At 44.2% G+C, this 12,417-nt stretch overlaps 1 protein-coding gene across 2 annotated transcripts in view; it reads right to left on the bottom strand.

The window, feature by feature from the left end:
* The window catches only part of MCCC2 (methylcrotonyl-CoA carboxylase subunit 2), a 69,375-nt gene extending 58,028 nt beyond the window's left edge, over positions 1-11,347 (bottom strand). For both annotated transcript variants that reach the window (XM_017890632.1, XM_017890631.1), the window contains exons 1-3: positions 11,069-11,347; positions 5,306-5,372; positions 1,015-1,099 (exon numbers count right to left, since the gene is read on the bottom strand). In XM_017890632.1, coding sequence (XP_017746121.1) covers positions 1,015-1,099; positions 5,306-5,372; positions 11,069-11,197 — 281 coding nt within the window. In that variant the 5' untranslated portion in view covers positions 11,198-11,347. The remainder of the gene's footprint in view (positions 1-1,014; positions 1,100-5,305; positions 5,373-11,068) is intronic.
* Positions 11,348-12,417: the final 1,070 nt, after the last annotated feature.

The following is a 12,417-nucleotide window of genomic DNA, read 5'->3' as shown; positions in this document are numbered from 1 at the left end:
AAAAAAAAAAAAAAGGAAAACACTTTGGGAGTTTTCACTTACCCCTTTCTCTCCCTTGTACCCCATATCCAATCCTTCAGGAAATCCTGTTCGGTTGGCTCTGTCTTCACAATACATCCAGAACCCTGCACTCCTACCACCACCACTACCACCACCCTAGGCCGAGTCCCTCTCACGTCTCCCTCAAATCCCTGCAATCGCCCTCTAACTGGTCACAGGGCTTCCACCCTTGCTGCTCCGTCTACTCACAACACAGCAGCCAGAATCACTCTTTTAAGCTATGTCAGATCATAATCATCTCCTGTTCAAAACCCTACAATAGTTCCCCATTTCCCCCATGGTGAAAACCAAAACCTTTACGATAACCCACAAGGCCATACAAGATCCGACCCATCTCCTACTCCTCTCCCCTCCCTCCCTCCACCACAGCCACCCCAGCATTCTGGCTACCCCTTGAGCATACCAGCATTATCTGGCACACTCCCACCTCAGGGCCTTTGCACTGGCCGTTCCCTCTGCCTGAAATACTCTTTCCCCAGAGAGTTACAAGGCTCTCTCTCTCTCTTCCTCCTTCAAATCTTTGCTCAGACATCACCTTCTCAATGAGGCCTACCTTGGCACCACCCCTTAAAACTGCAACTTGCCCCTTATCTTCCTCTCCTTTACTCTGGGCTACCTTTTCTTTTTCTCACAATATTTATCACTTACTAACACACTACAGAAGTTACAGTCTTTACAGCTGTTTTCTGTCTCCCTTTGCTATGATGCAAACTCCAGTAGGGCAAAGATCTGCATCTGTTTTGGTCACTGATATATCACTAGTACCTGACACATAGTCGGCTCTCAATAAACACATCAACACCTAGTGCTTGACACATAGTAGGCTCTCAATAAACACATGTTCCTGAATCTTACGATAAGAACTAGAATTCAAAATAACTGATTTACAAGACTGTCTAATAAAGTACCATAGAACAGAGAACACTCTGAGTCAGTACTTGGCTATGTACACACCCTGGGTCTATGAGACTGTCAATTCTTTCTCTGGGCAATAGTTTTCCTCTTGATATGTGAAGTGCTCGGGCTTTCTCACCACCACCTATGATAAAAACATGATTAGATTAGATTAGATTGACATGATAAAAAGGTCTCAACTTAATGCCAGAGAAATGTAATACTTAATCCAAAATATAGCACTTTTTAAAAGTTCAACATATCCTCTGAGAAAAGGCTAATCATTCACTCAACTCACAAGTTGCCAATTTTCTGAAGTAATTATAAAAACTGGTATTAAAAAAAAAAATCAATCTATCCCTGATTGTAGAGTATATACTAGAGTCTATGTTCTGAATTCACTAGTAGTTAAATTACAAAGTATTTTCTCCACATCTCACATATTGCAAATATTGCCTCATCTCCGCCACATTTATTACATACATGCTATGATAGATCTGGAAAATTCCTATCTTCATTTGTACCAGGTAAAAATATAATTTTAGAGATTACTTCCATGATAAGTGCGGTAAATTTACCTAAAGAAGACATTAGTGATCTGTAACTTTTTAGGCTTGCAACCGGGCGAGTTGAATACTTTAGCAATTTAAAAGTCCCCTTACTTGACTCAGAGTTTGCCTTCAGTGCTTTTCAACATTGCTCACATCATGACAGACAAAGCAAATTATAACTGAAGAGCCCACTGGGGTATTCTTGGGAATATCTATAACCCATTCTTGGCAAACCAAGGTAATGGAGCAAGAACAGAAGTATCAAATTGTACCTTTAATAATGAAAATTCGTTTATTTTATTGGTGCCCAAGAATTTCATCTTAATATAGTCTTTGTCTAATGAAATGTTCAGCTATTTCAGAAAGTTATTTCTTTGTTTATTTAGGCAAGAAAATAATTTCAAACAACCTGCCACGTAGGATTTTTTTTTTTCTTTTTTTTTTTTTGAGACAAAATTTACTCTGTCATCCAGGCTGGAGTGCTGTGGTGCCATCATGACTCACCACAGCTTTGAACTCCTAAACTCAAGTGATCCTCTCACCTCAGGCTTCCCAGCAGCTAGGACTACAGGCATGTAGTCCCAGCTAAATTTTTGTGATGAGGTCTCACTATGTTGCCCAGGCTGGTTTCAAACACCTGGTCTCATGCAATTCTCCTGCCTTGACCTCCCAAAGTGCTGGGATTACAGGGATGAGCCACTGCACACAGCCTTTCTTTGTTTTGACACAGGGTCTTGCTTGGTCATCGAGGCTGGAATGCAGTGGCGTGGTCACAGCTCACTGTAACCTCAAGATCAGACTCAAGCAGCCTTTCTGCCTCAGCCTCCCAAAGTGTTAGGATTATAAGTGTGGGCCACCACACCCGGCTATGACCTTATTTTTCAAACCTGGACTCTGCTATACCCGAAAGGAATTTTTTCTTCCCTGAAGAGATACATAGCATATTTTTAAGATTAAATCTGCCTTTAGGTTGCCAAGAAAATTGTATCACATGTCTAATATTTTAAAATGAAAATACTTCTGGGAGGGAAAGACAGACTTCTGTATAAGATAGTGTGAGTTAAGCCAAATTGCTTTTCTCTTTTCTCCAACTACTGGCTGAGTCCCTGCTGAGGTGTGTTGAGGGGAGGGGGAGGGAGGGACAAAGAGGTTACACAGGGTCAAGGAAGCTTTAGGGAATTATATGTTCATTATTTTGATTGCCCAGATGGTTTCATGGGTGTATACACATGTCAAAATTCATCAAAGTGCACACTTTAAATAACAGTTTACTGTATGTCAATTATATGTCAATAACCCTGTTTAACTGGTAGACAAAATTATTTGTACACAAAACTCCCACAACGTGCTTTTTACTCACATAACAAACCTGCAAATGTATCCCCAAACCTAAAATAAAAGTTGGAAAGAAAAACAAAATACATATTAAAGGAAAAATGACCTAAGGCACTGCAAGGAAATCCAGATCTGGGTGAAGGTCTTTGGAGAATCAGCGAAAGTGCCCGCTAAGGGGCGAGCTGGAGAAGGGGAGAAGAGGAGGGTAGGGGTGACAGAGAGGTGTGATAAGACACACTGAAAAAAAAAAAAAGACTTAACGCTGGGCGCGATGGGTCATGCCTGTAATCCCAGCACTTTGGGAGGCCGAGGTAGGCAGATCACTTGAGGTCAGGAGTTTGAGACCAGCCTGGACAACATGGTGAAACCCCATCCTATTAAAACTATGAAAAATTAGCCAGGTTGTGGTGGTGCATGCCTGTAGTCCCAGCTACTTGGGAGGCTGAGGCAAGAGAATCAGTTGAACCCGGGAGGCCAAGGTTGTAGTGAGCCAAGATCATGCCATTACACTCCAGCCTTAGCGACAGAGCAAGACTCCATCTCAGTAAAAAAAAAAAAAAAAAAAAAGGCTTAAGACAACATCATTCTTTAGCAATTCTGCCTAGAGTGGGGCCTTACAATTTGGAGCGGCTGGTGAATTCTGGTTTTATTAGGAAGAACCAGAAAGAGGGCTATTCCTGATGCAGGCTCACAGAGCACATAATTAAGCTACCCTGACATTTAATTCTTGGCAAAACTGTGAAGGCCAAGTTTGTCCTTTCCCCCTTCTCCCTACCTCCTTCCCCAGGGAGTCCGGCTCAGTCCTCTACCCTCCTGTGGCCACCAGCCTTCACCAAGGTTCCTCAGCACTCACTATCCCCAGCAGGCACCCAATGCCACAGGACTCCTCACCCTTCCATTGAGTCAAACCCACCATCTTTTTTTTTTTTTTTTTTGAGACAGAGTTTTGCTCCGTCACCCAGGCTGGAGTGCAATGGCACCATCTTGGCTCACTGCAAACTCCGCCTCCCAGGTTCAAACAATTCTCCTGCCTCAGCCTCCTGAGTAGCTGGGATTACAAGCATGTACCACCACACAGGCTAATTTTGTATTTCTAGTAGAGACAGGGTTTCACCATGTTGGTCAGGCTGGTCTCGAACTCCTGACCTCATGTTATCCGCCTGCCTCGGCCTCCCAAAGTGCTGGGATTACAGGCGTGAGCCACCATGCCTGGCCCCAAAACCCACCACCTTAATGTCTAAGGGGGATAGTGGGTTCACCAAATCAAACTCTCAAAATGGACATAACGATTGAGTTATCGCCCCTAACAAAACACATTTTCATTTCAGCAAGAGCTTGAATTCTTTTTCTGGAGACAACACCTTAATCTAAAATGGCTTCAAAAGTATGAATTCCACAGCTGCGTACGGGGCACATGTATAGTCTCAGCTACTTGAGAGGCTGAGGCAAGAAGATCACTTGAGCTCCCGACTTCGAGTCCAGCCAGAGCAACAGACTGAGGAGACCTTGTCTCTAAATAAACAAGTAAATAAACAATTCTAGACCATACTTTCCAAATCCAGTCTTCTTCACTATTTTCATACTCCTGAGATCTAGTATTTAAACTACTCCACTCTAAATGTACAATTTTACATTAAAAGTATTATATATTAAGTATTATATACTTATTGATAAAAGTTATCTGAAACAGTCAATCAAATATGAAGAATTCTTTCCATCTGAGATTCAGCACTTAGGGAAGAAATATTAAACACCTACTAAGAAATCACTGGCCAGGTGTGGTGGCTCACACCTGTAATCCCAGCACTTTGGGAGGCCAAGACGGGAGGATCGCTTGAGCCAGGGGTTTGAGGCCAGCCTGGCAATAGAGCAAGAACTCATCTCTTAAAAAAATAATAATAATAAAAATTAAAAATTAATTATTTATTCATTAAATTTATGAATTTAAATCTTTAACTCCCCCCCCCCCAACAAGTGGTAGTATTCTATGAAGAGAAACTGGCCAAGTAATACAAAAAATAAAATTAAATGCCTGCATACCAACAAATGCATAGTCTTAAGAGTCAGAAGCTCAGCCAGGAGTAGTGGCTCACGTCTATAATTGTAGCAATTTGGGAGGCCAAGGCAGATGGATTACTTGACATCAGGAGTTCCAGACCAGCCTGGCCAACATGGTGAAACCTTGTCTCTATTTTAAAAATACAAAAATTAGACGGGCATGGTGGCAGGCACCTGTAATCCCAACTACTTGGGAGGCCGAGGCAGAAGAATTGCTTGAACCCAGGATGCGGAGGTTGCAGTAAGCTGAGATGGCACCACTGCACTCCAGCCTGGGCAACGGAGCAAGACTCCATCTCAAAAAAAAAAAGGCAAAAGTTTAATTCCAGTCGTTTTTCCCAAAACCAATAACTATTTTAGGACATCTTAAGTAAAGGCACAAACTGAGGAATAAATGCTGTGTTTACCTAGTTTTATATGCTCCACTCGTTCATGGAGCTGATTTACTAGTGCTTTCATCTGCTCGTAGTTCTCCTAAAACAGAAATAGAGGAGAGGGGAGACAGAAATATTAGAAAGCAATTCCTTTTGACCAAAATAAAGGTAAAAAAAAAAAAAAAAACACACAGTGGTCTGTGCCAAGTCTGTGCGGCCACCACACTGGGCCACCCCTATCCGTGGCAGCCACACTGGGCCACTGGATCGTATGGAAAAGATTCACCCCTGCCTGTCTTGTTCAAGCTCTTCTTCACCACCCCACTTGTCCATCTCTCCAAATATTACCCCTCTGTAAGCCTAATTCATGTTTTATCTCATCTTCAACTCTACTTCTGGCCACTCCTACTCAGTTTAACATCTTTCTTCCTTAAACACCTTCTGAACTTAAATTGATCTCTATTTGTTTTCCTATTTTAAGGAATATAAGCTTTTTGAAGGTTAGAATACCATCTTATTTTTCCTGTCCTGTCAGTCACTATCTGAGATTCCAACCAATGCTTGCTTACTGACAAAGTACATTTGTAAAAACAAATCCCAGAGGGAAACAAAGGATCCTATTTTATTTTAATTTTGTATTTTTATTTTTGGGGGCAGAGTCTCACTCTGTTGCCCAGGCTGGAGTGCAATGGTGCAATCTTGGCTCACTGCAACCTCCACCTCCTGAGATCAAGCAATTCTCCTGCCTGAGCCTCCTAAGTAGCTGGGACTACAGGTGTGTGCCACCACGCCCAGCTAATTATTATATTTTTAATAGAGACCGAGTTTCACTATGTTGGCCAGGCTGATCTTGAACTCCTGACCTCAAGTGATTCGCCCACCTCGGCCTCCCAAAGTGCTGGGATTACAGGTGTGAGCCACCACACCTGGCCAGGGATCCTATTTTGTGTTTTAAAAAGAATAGGTTGGATGTGGTGGCTCACACCTGTAATCCCAGAGCTTTGGGAGGCAGAGGCAGGAGCATCACTTAAGCCCAGGAGTTCGAGACCAGCCTGAGTGACACAGGGAGACTTCCATCTCTACAAAAGAATAAAATAAAATAATAAAATTTAAAATTATCTAGGCATGGTGGTGTGTCCCAGCGACTTGGCCAACTGAGGTGGAAGGATCTCTTGAGCCCAGGCGTTTGAAACTACAGTGAACTAGGATCGTGCCATTGTACTCCAGCCTGGGTGACAGAGTAAGACTGTTTCAAATAAATAAATAAATTATTAAAAAAGAACAAACTCGGCCAGCCGTGGTGGCTCACACCTGTAATCTCAACACTTTAGAAGGCCGAGGCAGGCAGATTACCTAAAGTCCGGAGTTCGAGACCAGCCTGACCAACATGGAGAAAACCCATCTCTACTAAAAATACAAAATTAGCTGGGCGTGGTGGCACATGCCTGTAATCCCAGCTACTCGGGAGGCTGAGACAAGAGAATCACTTGAACCCGGGAGGCGGAGGTTGCGGTGAGCCAAGATCATGCCATCGCACTCCAGCCTGGGCAACGAGCGAAACTCCATCTCAAAAAAAAAAAAAAAGAACAAAACTCTATGCTGGTATGTATTCAGAAATTTTCTAGGTACTACATAAGGAAATATTGACAGTGAGAAGTAGAGAAGAGGTAGAGGGACTAACTTTTAACCTTTCTGTATTTTTAAATTTTCTTTGGTTAGCATATTACTTTCGAACAATACTTCACTAGCTAATTACCTTTGAAATTCAGACTTTGGCCCACTAATAAATTTTGCTCCCCATGTATTAGCATCTCTAGTTATTTAGTTCCTTCTATTTGACAGAACACTAAGCAACTTCCTAACTGTTCAAACTTAGATGAATATTCAGTCTACAGTATATCTCCATTATTTCCTATTTTCTACAGCTCCAAGAGCTCTGGGGGTCATGATTTCTGCTACATTCTCTTGCTCTGCAAAATCCAGAAAATAAAAAACAAAGAAGTAGCACAGTATTAGGGAAAGAACCAGTTGGAGCTAACACATATATACAGAAATTGTCATCCCACAACAGCAGAAAAAAGTAACTTTTCTCAAGTGCACAGGGAACATTCTCCAAGAAAAACTACATGTCATGCCACAAAACAAATTTTAATACATTTTAAAAGATTCAAATCACACAAAGTATTCTTTTTTTTGTTGGTTTTTTTGTTTGTTTGTTGTTTTGTTTTGAGACGGAATCTGGCTCTGTCATCCAGGCTGGAGTGCAGTAGCACAGTCTCAGCTCACTGCAACCTCCGCCTCCCGGTTTCAAGCGACTCTCCTGACTCACCCTCCCAAGTAGCTGGGATTACAGGTGTGCGCCACCACACTCAGCTAATTTTTTTTTATTTTTTAGTGGAGACAGGGTTTCATCATGTTGGCCAGGCTGGTCTAGAACTCCTGACCTCAAGCGATCCACCAGCCTCAGCCTTCCAAAGCGTTAGGATTACAGGCGTGAGCCACCACGCCTGGCCCAAAGTATCCTTTCAATTGCAATGGAATGAAACTAGAAATCAATGGCAGAAGGATGACTGGAAAATTCACAAATATATGGAAATTAAACAACGTACTCTTACACAACCAGTGGGTCAAAGAAAAGCAGTCACCCACTGAAGCTGACATTTGCCTCTACAGACTGGGCAACATCTGTGCCAGGCTCAGCCCATCAGACTTAAATCACAGAAGAGCCAGTACTGGCTACAGTTCACCTCCCAGGCAATCCTTTGTCAACCAACCTAGCCTCCTTAGGATGAGGCTCTCTACAAGAGGCAGCGTAGTTTAGTGGCAAAACTAAGTTCAACTTTTAGTTTCCCTACTTACTAATACTAACATTTGGCAAATCTTGATCTCTCAGGGCCCCAAGTTTGTGTGTTTGTGTGTGTGTGTGTGTGTATAATCACCTACGAAACAACAGTTTCTACAACCTAGTGATTTTCTTGTGAAGCTGAGCAACCACAGAGGTTAGTGCCTGACAGTCATAATGAATTGGAGCCGAGCCACTGACAAGTCCCCACCCCATCTTTTCAACCATAGAACCCACTAAGGTAGAACTGGGTGAGTGAGAAGCATTATAGAGCAACAGTTAAGACCCTGGACTCTTTGGGAGGCCGAGACGGGCGGATCACGAGGTCAGGAGATCGAGACCATCCTGGCTAACACGGTGAAACTCCGTCTCTACTGAAAAATACAAAAAACTAGCCAGGCGAGGTGGCGGGCGCCTGTATTCCCAGCTACTCCGGAGGCTGAGGCAGGAGAATGGCGTAAACCCGGGAGGCAGAGCTTGCAGTGAGCTGAGATCCGGCCACTGCACTCCAGCCCGGGCGAGAGCGAGACTCCGTCTCAAAAAAAAAAAAAAAAAAAAGACCCTGGACTCAAGAGTTATGAACCAGACCACCTGGCTTCAAATTCAGGCTCTGTGTTATCTCAGACAAATTACTTGGACGCTATATACCACAGTTTTCCCATCTATAAAACAGAAATAACAATTGTACCTACTACACAGGATCATTATGATAAACAGATGAGTAAAACCATATAAAGCTTTTAGAAAAATGATGGGAACACTATAACATTTCTGCCATTATTATTACTTATTATAGTTGCTGTTATTTGTAATCAGGAAACACAGCTAAACTGGATCATTCATCCCATTCTCCCCCACCCTCATGGACTTGCTTTGTCTAATATGAGCAATCACATGCCAGCAAGAACTTTAAATCCAATTTGTGTTCAGCCTCTTGCTCCTGTGCCTTCGGCCATGAGAAGGGCATGTTTAATTCAGGGCTGCTCTTCAGCCTCAGTCCAGGAATGGGAAGACACGTGGAGCAGACCTGAACCTGCCCTGCAGTGGAACAGTCACAGCAGCAGCTAACTAACCAAAGGCCACCAACACCAGTGAGAGATTAAGAAACAAAACAAAAACAAGTGAGAGACTAATATTTGCTGTTGTGAGCTACTGAGATTTTTTGATTGTTTGTTACAAAGTGCAACCTAGCAAAACGTGAGTCATACAAAACCCATCACCAAAGCCTTCTTTGTATTAATGGCAGTTCCACCTACCTAAGTATTCTGCTCAGTTGGAAAACTCCGAAGTCATCCATTTTCCCCTTCCACTCAGTTATTAACTCTACAGTCTTTGCTCCTCAGGTATCTATGCCCCCCTCCTACATACAACTCTAACTTTGACTCCTTCATCTCAAGACTCAACTCTCTACTGTCACCCAGGTCTAGTCCTTTCCCTACATCAATCCATCCTCCACATTGCCACCACACTGATGATTCTACCATATCCATAGGATCATGCCACTTATCTACTTAAATATTTTAATGGACAACCTGCAAAATGGAATCTAAATGTGGCTTTTGCATGCAAGATCCTCCTCTATCTGGCCCCATAATCAATCAATCCCATCACCAGACACTGTTCAATGAATTCCATGCCCTAGACATGGAATTCAAGTCCTCACACCAGATATACTTTCATAACTCAGTACCTATGTTCTCGTAACTCTCTTGGTTTGTACAGTCTTGCCTTCCATCCTGCACCCTGAACTTGGCCAGCTCTTATCCAAGATTCATCTCACCTGTTACTTCCTATCTGTAGCTTTCTGTAACCACCTTCGCAAGCTTTAGACAACCCTTCTCACACTGTACCACAGTTACCTGTTTTCTTATCCATATTCCCTACAAAATTGTTAGTTTCATTCCTACACATCTATACTAAATATCTAAAATAGTGCCTGGACCACAATAACCACTTAATAATTCTGAATTAAACATTCTGTCCTCACAAATAATTGTGTGTTGTTTACACTATTTAGATGTTATCTGTCTAGGCTTAGGAATCGTGGGAACAGAATGAAATTTTCCAGCTCTGATATTTCACGAGTTTTGAGTTCTTTGGCCTTATATTGGATGCCTCCTAATTCCAAGAAAAGTCACTCAAAGATACTGTGGGATATTTTCTACTAACATAACCAACTTTTTTTTTTTTTTGAGACAGAGTTTCGCTCTTGTTGCCCAGGCTGGAGTGCAATGGCACAATCTCAGCTTACTGAAACCTCCGCCTCCCGAGTTCAGGCAATTCTGCCTCAGCCTCCCAAGTAGCTGGGATTACAGGCACGCGCCACCACGCCCAGCTAGTTTTTGTATTTTTAGTAAAGACTGGGTTTCACCACGTTGGCCAGGCTGGTCTCGAACTCCTGACCTCAGGTAATCCACCAGCCAGGGCCTCCCAAAGTGCTGGGATTACAGGCGTGAACCACCGGGCCCGTCCATCATAACCAACTTTTAAACCCAAATTTAAAAGTTGTAATTTTTTAATTCAGGGCTGTGTGTAATTCAGGGCTGTATGTAAGCACAGCGCCACTCGTTGGGCTGCTCTAGGCTAGTGGTTCCCAAAGCTGGCTGCCCAAAGTCCCCTAAGGACTTCACTAACAACGTAAACACCACGACTCCACCTGAGACCCACAAGGTCCAGAGCAGGCAGCTCAGGCAGCTATTCAACGAGCTTCCCAGGTGACAATTCTAAACCAGGCTTTACGAACCACTGATTTCAAAGACACAAAGTACAGGGCCAGCTCTAAAAGTGAACTAAACTTTCTTTTATCTGTTAGGATTTTCTTCTTTAAACTTCACGCGCGTCACAGAATCGACTGTGGCTCCGGACAAGAGAGCAGCAGTTGTTGAAGCCTGCCCCTCCTCCACTTGCTTCCTAGCCTGGCACCGGCGGCCAGGCCACCGGGGCGCTCAGCCTACCTGGTAGAGGGCGGAGCCCACGTCCGGCTGCGTGCCCAGCGAGGCCACCGAGTCCCCGTGATAGGCGCGCAGCCCAGCGGGAGAAGCGCGGGCACACGGCCGCAGGATTAACCTCAGGGCGGCCCACATGGCGGCGGGCACCGAGAGAGCGAGAAAGCGGCCCTTGCTGGCCGGGAGCCGGCACTTTCCACTGCCGCTTGCCTGGCTGGGACTGCGGCTGGGTTCCGATACCGGCAGCCCCAGAGAAGGCCTCTCTGATTCTCAGGCCTGCCCCCACACGTGCCTAAGCTCGCCGCCCGCGATTGGTCAGGCCGTGCCACGCCCCCTGACTCAGCCAATAAGGAACAGAGCTTCAGCCCCGCGAGGTCGCGTCTAGTCCCCAGCGCAGGAGAGCGGGTCTCCGGGGCGGAGCGACCCTCACGTGGCCATCTGGGTCCCCCGAAGCGGTGTGGGGCTGAAAGAGCTGAGGTTGGGCTTGGATTGGGGTTGTGTTGAAACAGGGATAGATAATATCACGATAGTGACTGTACCTGAGGCTGGAGAATAGGGTCTGGAGGCAGGGAACCTAAGGCTGTCTCACGGTGACTTCCTAGAGCTAAACTCAAAGGAAAACCCTAACTTGCCATGCCTAAGTAACAAAAGCACCAAAGGCAAACCTTTGCAAACCCCCCACCTTTTCCGCAGGGCAGACAGGAAACTGGCTGTTCCGGACAAATCAGACTTACTACTGGTAGAGTCTTCCTTTGCAACTTTGTAACTTAACTCCAGCCTCTGAATGGTTGCTGTCCACAACCAATCAGACTGACTGGGGGTCCAGTCTTCGTTTGCATAGAAGTATAACTTTGTAACTTCACCCTGGCCTCTGATTGCTTGCTTTTTGCAACCAATCAGGTTTGAGGTGAGCATAAAATGGCCAATAGGAAACTTCTAGTAGGTAGGTCTTCTAGTAGGTCCAATCTTCTTGGACCCAAGAAGATCCTGTATCCAGGCCCTTGAGCTCTGCTGCTTCCACTCCCACACTGGAGTGTACTTTCGTTTTCAGTAAATCCCTGCTTTCCTTCTTTCGTTGCCTCGTTCTTTCTTTGCTTTGCTGGGTGTTTTGTCCAATTCTTTGTTCGAAACGCCAAGAACCTGGACAACTTGGCAGTCACAACCCTTTACCAGTGACACACCAACAACATGGGTGAATCGCACCTAACACGTGCTTGCGTACAGCACAACAAGCCTCTTGTCCTTTCGCTGGAGACCTTAAAATTCTTCTGATTATTTTTGCTATGTAGTTATGTTTCTTTATTTTTTACTTTTATTTCATTTTTTTGAGACAGGACCTCACTCTGTCGCCCAGGCTG

This window comes from Rhinopithecus bieti, unplaced genomic scaffold, assembly GCF_001698545.2.
Source record: "Rhinopithecus bieti isolate Rb0 unplaced genomic scaffold, ASM169854v2 scaffold_18354, whole genome shotgun sequence".
Taxonomy (NCBI): Eukaryota; Metazoa; Chordata; class Mammalia; order Primates; family Cercopithecidae; genus Rhinopithecus; species Rhinopithecus bieti.
The sequence above is the reverse complement of the archived record's forward strand: the minus strand, read 5'-3'. Positions and strand labels throughout refer to the sequence as shown.